At 34.9% G+C, this 19,897-nt stretch overlaps 1 protein-coding gene across 1 annotated transcript in view; it reads left to right on the forward strand.

The window, feature by feature from the left end:
* LOC125657197 (uncharacterized) overlaps window positions 1-18,455 on the forward strand; it is a 59,357-nt gene extending 40,902 nt beyond the window's left edge. Inside the window, exons 3-18 of the mRNA XM_048887847.2 lie at window positions 92-188; window positions 293-409; window positions 2,517-2,608; window positions 3,461-3,601; window positions 6,039-6,191; window positions 6,271-6,533; window positions 6,669-6,819; window positions 7,042-7,173; window positions 9,175-9,394; window positions 9,520-9,611; window positions 10,186-10,362; window positions 10,479-10,628; window positions 10,804-11,096; window positions 14,089-14,248; window positions 14,724-14,861; window positions 15,345-18,455. Coding sequence (XP_048743804.2) covers window positions 92-188; window positions 293-409; window positions 2,517-2,608; window positions 3,461-3,601; window positions 6,039-6,191; window positions 6,271-6,533; window positions 6,669-6,819; window positions 7,042-7,173; window positions 9,175-9,394; window positions 9,520-9,611; window positions 10,186-10,362; window positions 10,479-10,628; window positions 10,804-11,096; window positions 14,089-14,248; window positions 14,724-14,861; window positions 15,345-15,562 — 2,594 coding nt within the window. The 3' untranslated portion in view covers window positions 15,563-18,455. The remainder of the gene's footprint in view (window positions 1-91; window positions 189-292; window positions 410-2,516; window positions 2,609-3,460; window positions 3,602-6,038; window positions 6,192-6,270; window positions 6,534-6,668; window positions 6,820-7,041; window positions 7,174-9,174; window positions 9,395-9,519; window positions 9,612-10,185; window positions 10,363-10,478; window positions 10,629-10,803; window positions 11,097-14,088; window positions 14,249-14,723; window positions 14,862-15,344) is intronic.
* Window positions 18,456-19,897: the final 1,442 nt, after the last annotated feature.

The raw sequence follows: 19,897 nt of genomic DNA on the forward strand, positions 1-19,897 counted from the left end.
CAATCATTAATCTCAAAACTCCTATAAGCAATACAAAATAGTGAGTTGGGCAAACACCACCACAAAAATATATGTTTTGTTTTCCTTTCAGGGAATTTACTGTACGTTGAAGGTAACTTAGACGAAAGCACAGATGATGTCGAGGAAATACCAACCAAACGGAACATCTTGATTGTCGATAGACATGAGTATGCCATTGGAAGATACATATAAAAGCACTTGTCACATGCAATATATGAATTCTTAGATACATGTGTACGTTTTCTATCAATATCAAATAAATCTTCTGTAGGTATTATGGAAAAGAAGCCCCATTGACAGCAATTCAAATAAGTGATGGGAGATTTGGTGTTGTACAGCGAAACAAGATTTCCCCCAAAAGAGATAATATTCCAAACCATTTTAAAGGGTACGGTATTCTTTTCAATGTTTTCTTTGAATTAACTTTCCAAATCTAATAAATTCCACTTTATATGTCACTTTGGTCGCCAGGTTACCTATTGCGATTGTCAACGTCATCCGTTGTCCATCATAATTGCCGCTTTTACAACTTGAACATAACCAACTTCTTTGTAAAGCAGCATTTTTTTTTTTATTTTTTTTTTGGTTTTCGTGAATTTCTGGAACTTTTGTCAAATGAGGGGAAATACAATTGCGGATGGTGAATTTGATAGCCACTTTAGCTCTGGGACATGCAGGATCGGGTAAATGTCTTTAAAATATACTAGCATTAAAACTCCTTTTACTCAAAACATTTAGCACACAAATTATTTGCACATATAGTCATAATGATCAAGGTGAAAAATATGTCCCCCTGGATTAGGGATTCTGATTATGTTAGACTGTTTCACTGTGTGTTATGGGGTGTGCAAATTAGATGTCTTATGTCTTGTGTCTAACAACTCAACTTTATGAAAAACGAGATGATTTCACCTTCTCGCTTCTCCATCGTCAACTTTCCATATTAAAGTAGCAATGTTCCATTATCACCTGCATATGGTGTTTATATATCTCAACTGATTCGATACGCAAGAGCTTGTTCTGCGTAAGGCCAGTTTTTAAATCGAGGCAGACTCCTGACAAACAAGTTGATGGTGCAGGAATTTCAACAGTCTTAAAATCAGCATTTCGCAAATCATATGGTCGTTATAACGATTTAGTTTGCCAATACAACCTATCATTGGGTCAAATACTGTCTGACATGTTTCTTACCGATTGTTATACTGTTCGTTAGCTCACTGATTTTGACTACCTGATCAAGATATATGGCTCACGGCGGGAGACATGGTGTTGATGAATTCTATTTTTTGAAAGGGTAGTTAGAGTATAAGTACAATCACCAAATGTGGAATTAATGCCGAGTGTATATGAAGGACAATTTTTCAAATGATACTTAAAACAACAAATAAAGTTACTACTATCTACCTAAGTAAAACACAATTCGTAACCAAAAAAATCAACATAGCATTATCTTCGGAGCATGGATCGACTAGAATAAGATGAAGTGAATTCAATACCACAACCCATTCGTATGAGCATGACAGGAAAGAGACAGGGAGTATTGACGGGGTCTATTCCAAGACAAGAAATGCATATTCAAAATAGAAACTATCAAGGTCTTTTTTTATATTATAATAAACTTCTATCTTGTTTTTGTAATTTATTCGCGTAATCTGAATAAAGTTTGAGGTGTTTATTAATTTCCCATTTACTGCTCAATCACCCAACACCAAAATGTTTACTAATCTTTGTCTTTTAGGTATGTGTATTATGTATACACACTGAAAGGTGAAAATAACGAACAGTGCTCGATCTCATAACTCCTATAAGCAATGCAAAATAGAGAGTTGGGCAAACATATCAAATGAGGATTTAACAGTCCATCATCATCTTGGTCGTGCATGGAGCGTAAGGCCGGTGTAGAAAGCCTTCATCAAAGTACTTGTATTGACGATCAAACCCGGTGAACTTTACATTTTTACAGCGATGCAACAGTGGCTACTGCGCTCCTTCCATGACCTCGTTACTATGATCATTAAACCTCGCTACAGCAATGCTGGAATGCGAATAATCTTTACTACGCGTATTAAAAGTCTCAACATATCCCTTATATTTTCCCGGAAGTTATCAAATTGCAGCTCTAGTGCAGACTCCGTACAGTGGTGTCTGGACCTTAATGCTAAATATCCATACCCTTATCATCATTTGCAAAGGTATGAAATGGAATTCATTATGTAAGTACAAAGTATGAATGTCTGGTATATGATGTAAATAAGATGGATGCATATGTGAATAGGAGAAGATTTTAATTGAGATCGCAAAAACCGAGGTCCTGTGTAACAGCAGCTGTATCACGAAGATCCCTTCCTGCTCAAAGGCCATAAGCGACAAGAATAGGTCAAACTTTTGCGGACCTTCAATGGCAATGATAACGTCTCCATATGAGTGAATGATTCTGGAAAGAGACGTTAAATAATATTCAGTTAATCAATCCATTAATTCTCGTTTTGTTTCAGATGGTGGTTACCAATCGGGACTTCTGATGCAGAACTGATTCTGTCGCCCTCAAATGTTGATGTTGGGACATATTTTATCAGTGAAGAGTGTGGTAAAACATCATTTTTCCTCATATTGCACTTTTTCGTAATACACTTGAATACAACTTGACCTATGAACATCTAAAAAAAAAAAATAATGCTTTCCTCAACGGAGTGATTCGTGATAGTAAATAACATTACGGTGACATCCATCTCCAATGCATGTATGGGTTTCCTTACAACCCAAGCCAAGCTCAAATAAACACCTTAAAAACAGAGAGCATTCCTTTATTCATTTTTGTCTCCTCCATCAGAATTATCTGCTTTCAAAGAGGAACCAGACGCAGCAGAAACTGCAACAGTTTCGTGCTTGAAATAACCCGACACTCCTGGGACACATAACCATACGTTGTGACTACCGTATGATTTTAGCCTTTGTATGGATAGTTTTCCAATAGATAACACGTACTAGTATTTCCCTTATTTGATAATGATAGGAAACAAAGTTTTTCAGAACAAAACAGTTTTATCTATAAACACACATATGTTGATTGGGGGGAAATGAAACAACACAGAGCAATATTACATATACGTAATTTTCTGTACATTTGTTGCATGATCAATGTATTTTCTTGTGTTATTTTACTTTTGGATAGTGTGTACCCAATTATCACGGACTCCAAACGAATGATCACCTGATCTATTTCGAAACTTTAACAATCATTACTGATAATTTCATCGTTTTTTATTCTGCATCTCGAAGATTCACAAACAAATGTCCCACCAAAATTGAATTAACTTATGCTGCGCTAACCAGATTATCCAAAAATTGTTAATCAATGTTTTTTGATTCGAAGAGAAAAATGCCTTGTTACTTTAAATCATTGTATCCATACATACAGTTATAAAAATGTCGTTTTCAGGAACATCTTACACATTGTCAATCAAGGGACATTTTATAGCTCATGTCAAAATATTGAAGTTAAACACCAGTGGTGATGTTTACATAAAACGGGAAAACGTCTTCCCCCACCTGCAGTCTCTGATAGAGTTCTACCAGAAAAGTGAGTATTTCGTCATTATTAAATTACTATACTGAGATGATCTTCTGTGACCTGTTTCTGTCTGTTGTACTTTAACATTTCAATGTTTCATGTTGCATTTATTAAAATGGGGAGCAAAAACCTTAATTTGATCATCTCCCTTGGAGCCAAGGGCCATTAAAACAATTTGTTTTACTCAAGAAGATAGAACAAACAAACTGTGTACGTAGATCAGATAGTCCGCAATCAAGTTTGTGAAATACATGATCCCTTGGCAGAGTTTCTGGTGTAGGGATTGGGCGTTAAGGCTCATATAATGACAGCGCATATTCCCTGAAAAGTACTTTTGACTCCTGGACATCAAAACGACATTCTGAGTATATAGTGTACCGTTATCTTCTTGGATATAACGTATATATAATAGCGTACCGTTATCTTCTTCAAATCTAGATCCATCTCGAATCAGCCAGGTTAATTCGGAGATCATTTACATATATGACATTGACTTTTGCCACGCATATAACTTTCACATGATTAGATGATTAGGTACAGCATGTGACAACGAATTCAGTGACACGCAAATGCTTAGTACTATATATTACCCTAGATTTCTTTTACAATATTTGTTTCCATATTCCGCAGTTTTTCGAGGAGTGCCCATCTTCGTTAGCCAAGGGTGACGCTCTACGGTATTACTACAGTGAAGTGGCACCCTTGGCTGGCGAAGATGTAGATTATCAAGAGATTTTTATAAACCATATATTCCCCTTCTCCCCAAATCACAATATAATGCACACATACCGAATAATTAATCACGCATAGTAACGGAAACCAATTTAATTCCCAAAACTTCAGTTCAGGACCCGTCGACATTAATGTCTATTATAAGGATTTCCAATAGAAGTGACAGGATAAAGGCGTGTTCAGTGTAGAAAAGCACGAACGTTTAGTCTTCTCCATTAATAAATTGTCACCAAGTGTTGTGTAGATTGTACAGTATTCCACAAGATAAGACGCTGAAAGGAACCAATGTGTTAGAGACGCAAATAGTGACATTGACCTTGGACTGACCTGCCAAGGCATATGAATCAAATGCACATTGATGTGTACCAACCTCCACAGTATAAAGTCTGAGAGGTAAAACGTTCACCACTTATCCGTGGGATAAGATTATTATGCATATAAGACATAGCTCGTCTGTTAGTGACCTTGACCTCGGATATACTGACCTGCTGACCGTTAAGAATTATCTGTACGTTGACAAAAATAAAGTTGTGAAATTTTTAGCTACTTGCAATCGATTCTATATCATGGTTTCTCCCAATTTACATGTTTCCTTTTTCGTAAGCACACTAGTCATTATAGTTTTATATTACTATCAATAACTTCAATATAAAAGGCGAAGATAACGAACAGTGATCAATCTCATAACTCCTATAAGTAATACAAAACAGAGAGGTGGGCAAACATGGACCCTGGATATACCAGACCTGGGATCAGGTACCTAGGACGAGTAAGCATCCCCTGTCGACCGGTCACACCCGCCGTGAGCCCTATATTTTGATCAGGTAAACGGAGTTATCCGTAGTCAAAAGCAGTGTGCCAGGAACGACCTAACAATCGGAATGAAACACGTCAGGCAGCATTTGATCCATTGATAGGTTGTATTGACGAACTAGATATCTCTAACGACATATAATTTGCGACATGCTGACTTCAATCGAGACTGTTGAAACCCTTCTACCATCAACTTGTTTGTCAGTAGCTTGCCTCGATTTAAAAACTGACTATATATGTAGAACAGGCTCTTGCGTATCGAATCAGTTGAGATATATAAACTATATCTTGATGTAGTCTGACTGCTTTACATTTCTTCATTTTTGTTTTGTCGTTAAGCCCCAAAGCAATACTATTTTTCCATAGTATTTATTTAATCCGTATGTCTGTTTGACAAGATCGATGACACCAAACATAAAATGAATCGAAGTATCAATGGGGCTTAGGGTTTTAAATGCATTGTCTCTGGCTCCACACCTCGTTACCAGTTATGCCGTAGAATATCATTATCAGAAATTATCATTGATAAATTATTTCATTTAATGCCCCAGATATTGCAAGGAAAAAATATCATGAATAATTTATTGTTAAAACAACTTTGAGTTATATCATAAGTAGGTGTAATTCATCGTAAATATTGGGTAATTGCATGTACTAAATGAAGGATTTCTCTAAGTTATTTCTTTTTACATCACACCGATTTTTGTGTGATTTCTGAATGTCTGACAGAGCAATATTTCAGCAGCCTCAGCAAAATAAATGATGTTTTTGTCGTTCAATTTGATTTTGATAGATAAAGGATCAAGTATGTTCTCCAACATTGATGTTAATGAGGAGATGAAACAAATGTGAGATTGCAAGCCTAAGAAATGTTTATTTAACATTCAACTGCCATTTGCAGGTACGGACATTTTGGATGAAATGCCATGCAAGCCCTCCAAGATCTTCCCGCAACCGCTTCCTACAAAACTTTACTCTGGTCAGCAATTCCAAACACAGGATTTGATAATTGGAGATTTGTGTGAAGAGTCCTCTCTTTATTGTCTTTATTCAGGTATGTACAATATCAATTGAAGTATATCAAAGAAAAAAGATAAGTGCTTTAAATGTCATTTTAAGGAATGTCATTGCAGGAACATTAGAAGGACATAAGCATGTTTCAATCAACGTTTTTGTTATTGGAAAATACGAGGAAATACATTCTGCTGATGATATAATACAAGAGGTTGAAGTAATGAAGTCATTCTCAGATGAACACATACTTCAATTGATCGGGTTTGTGTCACAGCCACCACCTTTGATGATAATCACGGAACCCGTGACCGGGAACTTGCAACGTTACTGTAGGAATGTTACGTATCTATGTCAGAACGATATTTTCGTCATTCTAGAACAGGTACTAAAATAGTCCAAATACTTCATTTTAATAACACCTTTTGTAATATAACTTTTCCTAAACGCTTCTTGTAATCATGAAAAATAAAGAATTTGTGATTACCAGTATTGATAATAGAAACTCTCATGTCTTTAGATTATCAAAGGTATGTACTATATCCATAAACGAGGATTTGCCCACGGATGTCTCCGTTCTGAGAGCATACTTCTAGGGGAACGTCTACAAGTAAAAATTGGACGGTTCCACTGTTCGAAATACCTTGAAAAAGACCCAATTGTTATCAACAGTGAGTTTCATCCTGAAAATAGGTACAACAGATAATTAAAAAAAATTGAAATTACAAGAAATAAATAGGTCGTGGTTAGGATTAATAATTGTATTGAGTTTACGTTGATCAGACTCAATATCTAATTTGATAGTGTATGTATTCAAGACTCAAAAACAATCATTACTTATTCTGTGGTCTAAAAATTAAAACGTTTTAATAATCACACTGATTCATCCATAGAAAATCTGCCATCAGTGAGATGGTCTCCACCCGAGCTTTTACTTCAAAAGCGGTTTGGGACGAAATCAGACGTGTGGGCGTTCGGAATTCTCCTTCACGAAATTTTCACATTTGGAAATCTACCTTATGCCGGTAAATCAGTAATGATATCATAATGGTTACTAGAAAAAGGAACCTATGTACCAATCACACTTTTTCAGACTTTGAATCTCTATTATGAACAAATTATGTCGTGATTTATGTTCTCATCATAGTCGCTTCACATCATATGTCATATCTTATGACAATCATGAAGCTGCTTTAAGTGTAACATAAAATGCATATATAATTGTTTCTAAGTGTCGACGACTTACTTTTCGTGTATCCAAAATGCGAATGATTTTGTTCAGATGCACAATTGACTATAATGATTAAGAGGGATGCTTTCCATTACAAAATTATCATCTAGACAAATATTTTTATCTTTTCTTCAATGACCTTGATCAACGTTAGAAAATGGATTCGATGCTTGAGAGCATATTCTTCGTATAATAAACGTTTAAACAAAATATGTCGGACAGTCCCCTTTACAGTATGCATTTCCAAAGTTATACATGGTCATTATCATAATATTATTTGCAAATACAATGTAATTAGATAGGATGTTGTCTTCCGTGTTTCGTGTCATTTGTCAGACCGTTCTTTCGGTTCCGATTTTTTTTATCACGGATCACGATCACCATGTTTACCCCTCCCAGGCACCAGATCACAGTTCTGGTGTTTCTATGGGGCCCGCATGAGCCGTACTTGCCATTATGTATCGTTTATAGGATGTATGCGACTGATAACTGTTCGTTATCTTCCCCTTTTTCATTCTGATAAGTGGGTGGGTTTTTTGGTTTCGTTTTTTTTTCTTTGTTTTTTTTTATTACTTTGTTGTTGTTTTTTTGTTTGTTTGTTTTTGTTTTTTGTTTGTTTGTTGTTGGTTTTTTTTTTTTTTTTCTATTTATTTATTTTTTTTAATCTGTTGGTTTATTATAACTTTCATTTTTTTTTTATTTTAACGAAATTTTATCTTTCACCAATTTAGGGAAAATGAAGTGGTAATGCAAATATAACAATTCACGGTCTTTTTCATGCTCAATATTTATGGGGAAGTCGTACACATTCGCAAAATGTATTTTCATGAGGTCAGTTATGGCAACAATGTAAAAATCCATGAAATATACATAATTTATGATGAAGGTTTCTTTTGATGTTTTCAAATATCTAAATTGCAATGCTATAGAAATATAAGAATTCGGTTTTGAGTTGAATAAATAAGACTGAATACAATGGGAAAACTCAACACAGGTATACGGTTTAGTGATAATAAATTAGCGAAGATAACAAATATTGACCAATCTCATAAATCCCATAAAGAATACAAAATTAAAAATAGCGCAAACACGGACTTCAGGATACACCAGAGGTGGGATCGGATGCATAGGTGGAGTAAACATCCCCTGTTGACCGGCTGTACTCGTCGTGAACTCTCTATCTTGATCGAGTGAACAATGTAACCGGTAGACAAAAGCAGTATGTAAAGAACGATCTAACAATTGGTATGAAACACATCAGACAGTATTTGACTTATTGACAGGTTGTATTCGCAAATAAGATTATTATAAACACTATAGCATTTGCGAAACTCTGACTTCAAACAAGACTGTTGAAATCCTGTAATATCAACTTATTTGTCAGTGGACTGCCTCGATTTCAATATTAATCATACAAAAGGCATGCTCTCACGTATCGCATCATTGTAGAGACATACACATCATATGCAAATGATAACAAAATATTGCTATATAAATATGGGAAGCTGAAATCATTTTCTTTGTCATAAAGTTGAGATGCTAGTTAGCCGTTCGCATCTATTTTCAATAAGATATCTAAATATGGAGCAGTGTTGGAAGGCTGTGGTTTCTTTTATTTTGAGTTCAATTGCATATATCGAATGAACGCATGAACGAAAACCAATAATGTTACTAGATATACGTAGTCGATATATCTAAATATCGAAAACAATTTCATTATTTTTTTACAACACAATGCTTTTTAAATATTAACTGTCCTTATGAAAAAAAAATTATGTGTACACTTACATTTTAGACCTAGAAGACTACGAAATAGGTTTGAAGCTAGAGATGGGTTTTAGACTTCCAAGACCGTATGGGATATGCAGTGAACACTATTACCGCATCATGCAATTATGCTGGAGCAAATATGAATCACGGCGTCCAACATTTACACAATTAGAAAATAAAATCAAGCAAACACTACAGCCCTCAGACTCTGAAGAAGTTCAAGAAATTCCGATCCAACTTCAAGAGTGAGTCATTTCGTTAAAAGTCCAATATTTTGCTGGTTTTTATTTTTTCCAATATTAAGGGTTTGACTATCATTACTATCATGATTGATTGAATCAAGTTTAATGATTTTGCAATAACACTTTAGGTGTTGGCTACCACTTGGCAAGGGAAGGGCAGCGGAACTTTTATCACGAGAAAACATCCACCCTGGAACTTATTTCATCAGTGAAGCATTGGGTATAGAATAAATGCATGTAAAAGTATTGAATGATTTCTGCAGGATCGGTTAATCTGATTACATAGACTGTCTCATGTCGTCTTTGCTTACATATCTTCATGATACCACTCACCAGCGTGTTCTTACTAACGTAAGATGTATAGAACGTCCTTATATACACCTAACTGCAGTTAATTTAGTCTAAATCACGTTATGTGAAACATAAATGTAATTTGATAGAAATGAAATATGGGGAAAACAATGATAAATATATATGCACAATAATAACGATAGAAAGAATACCAGTATGATGCGATATCTATACAACTTTAAAGCAAATATTGCCTTAAGGAGGGATTCTTTTCATTTGATTGAACGTTTTAAGATTTACTGAATGTGCATATGTATTTTGCATGCAACAATGATAATATGTATATTTTTCGCAACACAGAGAAAGCCGATATCATGATTAACATGACAACAGTAAGAAACAATACTTAAAAAGGGAACTAGACAATGACTAATCCAAAAATGTAATGGTTTTAATATAAGATTTAAAATGTAAATGCTAAACTTGAAGCGTGATTATTTCAGATGACGAACGTTCATTTACCTTGTCATTGAAATACGTTGACGCTTCCCAGATCCCGGGTGTTGCACATATTGAAATCAAGCAGTGTGGTGAAGAAAACATTCAGTATTATATGCCTGCAGATGCGTGTAGTGACGAACGTTTCTCTAACATATCCACTCTATTGAAATATCATCAAGGTTAGAAATAGTTGGTCGTCTATGAGCTTGAAAATGTAAAGATTTGTAGACTACCCTGTAATTCCCGCGGATTTATTTATGTTACAGTTGTGCTATTGATTTTTTGCATTTTTAAGATATAGAAATATCAGAACGGTACGGAAGATTGACAGATCCTTACAAACATGAAACATCATTGATACCATTCACTGGTTTTGAGATTGATAGAACTGCAATCACGCTCTGTGGAACATTACAGACTTGTCACTGCTTCGACATTTATAAAGGTACATCCATAGAATATGGAATAATAAACCTAGAAATTCATGTATTCAAACTAGGATAATTTAAAACTACGCATCAACATTTATATCCTCACTCAATTTATTTTATATTCACATATTTCAAATGACACAGATTATGTGATGATAAAAAATTATGAATATGTTTTACGCTTTACAGGTTGTTTGAAATCAGCCAAAAGATATTCAATTTTCATTTACAAACTTCTGGAAGAGAAACAGAAAACAAAACGTATTTCTAGACCTAGGTTCAGACTGGGTGACGATGCAGTCCGAGAAGCCATAAATCTTTGTAAATTTTCCAATGAAAATATACTAGAAATATTTGGAATGTGCAGCAAAGGTTCTCCTTTCGTCATCGTGACTGATCTTGTAAACTGCACTCTGCTTCATTATGTACGGAGAAACGATGTGAACTTCACCTCCCAAGAAATAAATGATGCGCTCATAAAAGTAAGCACATGTTTCATTCGTCTTTCATTTTTAACAGCAACATATTAAAATGTTGAATGTGTACTTGCGGCATTTTTAAACTAGCTCAGTACCTTAAAACTGTCAAGTGTGTATTTGATATTTTCATATTTATTGAACGCAAATATGCAAGGTGAAGATAACGAACAGTGATCAATCTCATAACTCCTACAAGCAATACAAAATAGATAGTTGGGCAAAACAATATGCGACCACATATACATTGGATACAACAATTGACAACAATAACATCCCAATCTGATTTGTCTCTATACATCTATTATTATGGATTTTTTTTGCTCGACTTTTGAGGATGGAATAAAAAGATACGCAGGCCCAATCTATAATATTGTTTTCCAAAAATGCTAAAGCATGCAATGATTTTCATAACAGCGTGTACTTTGTTGAAAAAGGACAAATTTTTACTCACAGGTTTAGTAGTAAATTCCATACAATATATAATACTTATATAAAGGTACTCCGTCCTTCATGTATATTTCCCTTTATGAATGATCCATTGCCTTGAGTTAGAGTGTTCACCCCGAATGCGGAAGGCCGGGTTCGAATCCCGCCCGCGACAAACCCATGTCGTTAAAATGCGTAGTGACAGTTCCATCACCAAACGCTCGGCATCAGGTGCGAATGTCACGGGTCCTCGGAGATTACCTTAAAAACGGATGTTCCGTGTCACAGTAAGCTTAAGACACTACCCAATGCCCGTAAGCGCGGAACATAGGCTAGATTTGAAGCCCTTCACCGGTCTTGGTGACGTCTCTACATGTGTGAAAAATTCTCGAGAGGGACGTTAAACAAGAAACAATCAATCAATCTGAATCATATGTAATCAGGGCCGTAAGTAGGGTTCTAAATCAGGGGAGGCAGGGGATTGGGGGCCGCCGATTGACTTTACGACTGAAAATGACACTTTTTAAATCCCAATTTATCATGTTTGTGTTTCATTTGTACTATGTAAAGAATCGTAATATGGTGTCAAAGACAAAGGTGCTTGTCTTCATTTTAAACATATATCCTATAATATAACATTTATATAATTTTATTTTCTTTTTTGCCAAAAAATCAGACGAGGCAGTTGCCTCGTCTGCCTCATCGGCAGTTACGGCCCTGGTAATCATAATAAAGAAGTGAACAGTATATACCATTGTATCCTTGTCATCTGATGACAGACATGTAATAAGATAGCGAACAATTGTTAACCTTATAAAGCATATAAAGACAGATTTATTGTTATTCTGTTAACAATGTAAATTATCAAGATTTGTTGTAGTGTGTAGGAAATGATATTTGTATATGTAATATACATGTATGTCTCATGATAAAAACGCGAGTTGCATAGAAAATTTGAGATTTCTTAAAGGGACTGGTTCACGATTTTTGAACAAAATATTTTTTATTTCTTATGTGAAACATTAAGAATATAACTCATTTAATGTTGACAGCCAACATTTTGACCTTCTGAATGCAAAAATAAAAGCAATATTTTAGCCTTAAATCTGTGTTATGTAAACAAAGACTCGAGTCTTTTCATGTATACAAACACACCAGTGAAATGTTAATTTTGTAACAAAGCATCTAAATTTTGCATAGTCACAAATTTTAACTTTTAGATGACACATTTTACCTGAAGTATGCTTGAAATGTGAAAGATATAATAAACTTAGATCGATAACCCTTTCTTTTGAAAATTTCGTAAACAAAAACATACCACAATATTTGTTTACAAAACAAAAAATGAACTCTCTAAAATGAGCTTCTGTGATAATGTATAACCTTAATTTTTGTGTGAAATCTTTTAAACACATTAGACAAGTAGATTCTGATCTTCAAAAGTGAAAAACAAAATTTTGGGGAATATCATGAATCAGACCCTTTAAAGGAGTTATGAGATTAATCACGGTTCTTTATCTTCACCGTTAATCCAAATAACCACCAATGTCAAGACCTTTTCAGTGCTTCTATGAATTTCTTATTGGCTTAATATATTTTACTATGACGTTCAAATAAAAAATATGCTAGTGTTCCTCATTTACAATACCTTCGTGGTCTTAGGTAATCGGGTCTTCCAACAGTCTGTTGGAATTCCCATCGGCACGAATTGTTCTCCTTTGTTAGCTGACCTGCATTATATGCTGATGAATATGAAGCAAAATTTATTCAAAAACTTCTACGTGAGAAGAACAAATATCTTTCTGTGTCCTTTAATTCGACATTTAGATATATCGACGACATATTATCTATTAACAATAAGAATTTTCATTCATATGTCGATTCGATAGATCCCTGTGAACTACAGGACACCACATAGTCGTCCACGTTTGCTTCATACTTTGATATTATTTATTGAAAATAGATATTAACGCCAAACTAACATCTCAACTTTATGACAAACGAGATTATTTCAGCTTCTCCATCGTCAACTTCCCATATTTATGTAGCAATATTCCATTATCACCTGCATAAGGTGTTTATATCCCACAACGGATTCGATATACAAGAGCTTGTTCTGTTTATGGTCAGTTTTTAAATCGAGGCAGGCTACTGAGAGACAGGTTGATGGTACAGATTTCAACAGTCACGTTTAAAGTCAGCATTTCGCAAATTCTATGGTCGTTATAACGATCTAGTTTGACAGTACAACCTATCACTGAGTTGAATGCTCTCTGACTTATTTCATTCGGATTGCTAGGGATGTTTCCTCCTCTTATGCACCTAATCCCACATCTAGTATATCCCGGGGTCCGTGTTTGCACCTCTCTATTTTGTATTCCTTATAGGAGTTATGAGATTGATAACTATACGTTATATTCACCTTTCATGCGACACTTTAAGAATATAGGGTGTTGTTGGATTTTCGTGTTTGGAGTGTATTCTGAAGAAAAACCAATATAAGTTGTTGTCTTCTACATCTGTCGCTTCACCATAAAACTCAAAAGCTCATATTCTTACGTTTTTGTAGATATCAAACGGAATGGTGTTTCTTCACCAAAGTAAGTATTCTCATAGGGATTTATGTGCATCAAACATTTTTCTCGGAGAAAGGAACACTTTGAAAGTAGGAGGACTTCACTTTGCTGAATATTTGCACTGCGACCCAATGAAGATGAGTAAGATTATGAGTAAGTAAAGAAACTAAGTATCTGTCGTCACTTGTAGTACAGATCCGTTCATGAATATTGTGTTACCATCTTACCTCCTTCAAATTCAAGCACCATCTTAGGAATATCGTCCATGAGATGAATAACGTCGATCACTTCCCTATCAATTATGCTAAAAGAGCACTAAAGCATTTCAAATTCAACATTTTATTAATTAGATATGCTTAACGTAGGTACTTTTTCTCTCCATATCTTTTATTATGTTTACAACAGTTTTCCACAGTTTGCTAGTTATACATTATGCAATTTTGCTATTAGTTTTTTATCGTCTGGACCATATGACTATATGTAACGGAGAGGCGTTATACATGGCTTATTGATGTCTATTGCTTGTGTATTAGAAGGCCTTTTGAAAAAGGTCAAGATCACCATTGAAAAGTTAGAGATCTGAATATATTGATCGGTTATTTGTGAAAATAATACTTCTTTGCTTTAGGTGAAGAACTTCCTTTCCAGGACCGTTGGTCTGCTCCTGAGATTCTACACAGAAAAAAATTTGGATCAAAATCAGACTTGTGGTCTTTTGGAGTTGTTATATTCGAAATAATCTCCAAAGGGGAAGTTCCATACAAAAGTAAATTAGATATTTCATATGGGAATAATTTGGAAATGAAAGGGGTGGGTGTGTTAAAAGATAGAATAACACGATTCTTCTAATCCATTGTATAAAGTTGTTATATTTATCGGTATTGTTTTTAGAAGACACATGAAACTTCCTACGGATAATGTTGATCGCCTGACACAACAAAAGGAGCTAAAAGCATTAAAAGAATCATAATCATCACCGTCAATTTTCACTGCGTTACAATTGTACCAAGTTATCATTTTTCTCATCAACCAGCCCCCCCCCCCCTTTTTTTTTTTTTTTTTGTTGTTGCTTTTTTGTCTAGGTTAAAGTCGTTAAATCTTCAGAATAAAATTAGGAAATTCCTTCAATGTGCAACGATTCTATATTGAATTGATTGTTTTTGGTAGAAAAGTGAAATATTTCAAACTGCAAATTTATTTCATGCGTAACTTAGATCTAGCTAAATATGTTTTATGTTTCATTATGTAGACCTCGAAGACTCAGAAATCAAAGAAAAAGTTACAAATGAACACCGCATGTCTCGGCATAAAGATTGTACCGACTTTCTTCATGGGATAATGGAGATATGCTGGAAAGATGATCTATCAAGCAGACCTACATTTCAATCGATGAAACAAATATTGGTTAATCAAGGATCCAGTAAATCTTTTAAAAGAAAAGAAATACAGAAATTTCTAAGTACCTAGATGATTTGAGTATTTTCATGTTTGCTTAATGATGTATATGCTTCGTAAATTATTCCCATATTTATGTAACAATATTCCATTATTACCTGCACTTGGTGCTTATATATCTCAACTGATTGGAAACGCAAGACCTTGTTCTGCATGTGGTCAGTATTTAAATCGAGGCAAGCTACTGACAAACAAGTTGATGGTACAGGGGTTTCGACAGTTTCGACTGAAGTCAGCATTTCGCACATTCTATGGTCGTTATAACGTTTGCCAATACAACCTATCATTGGGTCAAATGCTGTTTGACGTATTTCATACCGATTGTTAGGTCGTTCTTCGTACACTGATTTTGACAACGGATATCACTGTTAACCTGATCAAGATATAGGTCTCACGGCGGGTGTGACCGGTCAATAGTAATCTTCACCCTTCTATGCACCTATAATTAGTATTATAGCTGGTAGTTAATGAATATCGTTGGTTTAGGAATTCTGTTGTTGATTTCTTTTCTATATAGTTACCACGTGTAATTGGTTTCTTTGATCCAAGGAAGGGATGGAATGTCCCTTATATATATATATATATATATATATATATATATATATATCCAAATTGTGTTTTTAAAAAAATCACCGTGTCCGGTATAAAATATTAAAAGAAATAAAATAAACAGTACACAAAGTTAAAAATTATGACGTCAGGCCATTTCAAAACTATTTTAAAATGTAACGCCTGAGGATTATAAAATGAAAGCGCTTGCGTTAAATTTTTAACTTTGTGTACTGTTTATTTTATTTCTTTTAATATATATATATATATATATATATATATATATATATATATACAGTGAAACTTCTCCAAACCGGCCCCTCAGAAAACCGGTTCTCCCTGAATATCGGCCGATTTTCAAAGTCCCGGCAGAAATCTTAACATTTCCTTACAAAGAAAGTCTTACAAAACCGGCCACCCCTGAAAACCGGACATCGACCACTTTTTAAAGTACATTTGTTAACAAGCATGTGTATTTTACCCTTAACATACCGGCCACTTTTTGAGACAAGAAAAGTTTGGCCAGAGGAAGATCAAGATTGTCCAGGTGTGCAAATTGACTGACCTACTGGCCAGGTGGGAAATTATCGACTGGAGGTGTGAAAAACACTAGTGGCCTCTTTATTTTCTAATGTTTACCTGTGCTGTCAAGGGTGTTAACTGACACTTAGCTAACCCAAGGGACCCTTCCAAATTCTGTACAAAATGTAAAAAACAGTTCGGAACATATCGAATGAATACAGTATCAGACGCCATATTGTTACACTACATTACCGTATGGGTATATAAGCGGTAGTTAATAAAGAACAAACCCATGACTGTTAATGATAATTATTAAAAGATAGATTAATTTTCTTGGTTTCCATAGACTTAAAATTCCAAAGAAATATTCAAATTACAATTTCATTTTTACTACTGTACTTTTTAAAAACGTCAAAACAAAATTGTTAATGACATAAGCGATGAATGTAAACAGAGTTTTTATAGGTAAGAGGAATTCCAATAATAGGCCTCTGTGTTTTCTTTATGTATCCTGTTATAGATTTTCAGTTGAAAATTAGAGGATTTCAGCGAGAATATTTCTTGTAATTCATAATTACCTTTAGGTACAAGCGGACTAGTTTAATCTCCACCGATAATTGATCATAGATCACCAGATGAAAGTGAACAGTACCTACTTTGTGAATATTGAGATGAAACGTCTATAATTGCTCAATTCTCAGTATACCGGCCATCCCTCTAAACCGGCCGTTTTTTCCAGTCCGAGAGCCGGCCGGTTTAGAGAAGTTTCACTGTATATATATATATATATATATATATATATATATATATATATAACTGCATATGATACCTGTTACAAGGAATGTGCAAACTGTATATGAAAGGTCAAGATACCGACCAGAAATCAATCTCATAACTCCTATAAGCAATACAAAATAGAAAGTTGGGCAAACACGGCCCCTGGATACACCAGAGGTGGGATCAGGTGCCTTGGAGGACTAAGCATCCACTGTCGACCGGATACGTCCATCGTGAGTACTATATCTTGATCAGGTAAACGTAGTTATCCGTAGTCAAAATCAGTGTGCCTAGAACGGCCTGACAATCGGTATTAAACAAGACGAACAGCATTTGTTTAATGCTCCTTTGAATAGATTATGTTTCAAATGTTGGAATTATTTTTTCGTGACTATTCAGCACTGTTTTATGATATTGTATCCATGTGATAGTTTTCAAGTTTTGAGAATATTTAGCTTATCAAGTTACTTTGCATTTCGAAAATCACTTCTTTAATTTTTTATGAAAAATATTTTCCACATTATCATTTCACACAAAGATTTTATTTGACTATAGGCGATACATGATCAATTTACGTGTGTGTCCCATACAATATTAAAAAAGCTAAAAATGACCTAAACGTTCAGTTTACTCACAAAACCAAAGACGAGTAGTTGCCTATCGGTAACATTGGGGTCCGTGTTTGCCCAAATCTCTAGTTTGTATTGATTAAATGGGAGTTATGAGATTGATCACTGTTCGTTATCTTAACCTTTCATATACATTTTAAGTGTCGATTGAATTGTCATCCCACATCTGGTGACGTCACGAAGTGAGTGAAAAATCCTCCAAGGGACTAAAAACACAAATCCACAAGAAAAGAATCAAAACACAGTGGCTGTGTAAAATTGTTTCTATGCTGTCACAAAGCTGACCAATATCTGTGAATGATTAGATGTCGACAAAGAGTTCAAATTTTCAACCTTTTTTTTTTTTTTTTTTTTGGTTGCTTTAGAAATGTTTAATATTTGTTTTGATATGTGTATGTATTGTAAATTAAAGAAATATTGAATCACAATTGTGCTCCGTATTTACATTTTCACTATTATACTGGTGTTGTCTCAAAACAGGTGTCGGTATCATGCTTCCCAATCAAATAATTACAGTAAAGTGTGATATGTCTTTTTCAGAGTTTTTCAAATAACATTATTGTTTGAAAAACCATAGATTAATTTGAAATAATGATGAAGACTGATTGATTAATTGATAGCATATTGTTTAACGTCCCGCTCGAGAAGTTTTCAACAATATGGAGACGTCATTAATGCCGGTGTTATAGAGCCAGACTTCCCCCCATAGTGAGACTTCCCCCCGAAAGTCTGGCTCTAGAGTGAGCCTTTCCCCAGGGGGAAGGCGCACTCTAGAGCCAGGCTTCCGGGGGAAGGCTCACTCTAGAGCCAGGCTTCCCGGGGGACATCTCATTATGGGGGAAGGCTCACTCTACAACACCAGTGAAGGGCTGCAAAATTTTAGGTCTATGCTCTGTGCTTACAGCCTTTGAACAGGAAGGGATCTTTATCATGTCATAACTGCTGTGACACGGGACCTAGGTTTTTTCTTTTTTATACGAAAGACCTCCCCCATTTACTCGTCTCTTACGACAAACAACGGGTACTGAGAACCTATTCTAACGCGGATCCTCGTGGAAAGAGTGGTCTTGACTGATTTGATGGAGATACTTTATATGTATAATCACACCACCTCACCCTATCGGTGTGTTTCGTTTATAGGTCAGATAGAAACAAATGATAGACACAACCGTTTTCTATAACATTAGTGGATTGACATGGTGACGCTAACGTCACTGTTTAGCGTGGTACACGTATCATGTTTTGCGTATGATCAATTTTAGTTTTTAAATCGAGGCAAGCTACTGACAAGAGAGTTGATGTTACAGATGTTCCACTACTATCACTTAAGGTAGCTCCAATCCCGTGTGACCTATCAATATTAATGGTTCAAAGTAGGAAAAAACTACATTCATTTTCACGGAATATAAGCAATAGCCAATGAAAATATACATGTTGCCACCTTTCAAAGATCAACAGAAGAAAACTCGCACAATTTCATTGAACAGACTAATAAAGATGCATAAAAATTTGTTTTAATGACAATATTTTCATTTCAACAGTTTCAATAGTTGCTACTTACTAAACATAGATAAATTCATTGTGGATATCGGGGAAATCGTTGTATGACAGACATACAGTAGAGAAAAAACAGCATAAGAGTTATTGCCCGTGACAATTTCGTCGTTTTGACATACTGATTATAACTAGGGATTACACGGTTTACCTGATCAATATAAAGGGCTCACGGCGGGTGTGACCGGACAACAGGGAATACTTACTTCCCCTAAGCACTGATTCATTTTCTAGAGGTACGTGTCGTCATATTTCCAGTTTCGTATTCTTTATAGGATTTAGGAGATTCATTGCTGTTCTTTATCTTCACTTTTTC

This window comes from Ostrea edulis, chromosome 7 (genome assembly GCF_947568905.1).
Source record: "Ostrea edulis chromosome 7, xbOstEdul1.1, whole genome shotgun sequence".
NCBI classification, from domain to species: domain Eukaryota; kingdom Metazoa; phylum Mollusca; class Bivalvia; order Ostreida; family Ostreidae; genus Ostrea; species Ostrea edulis.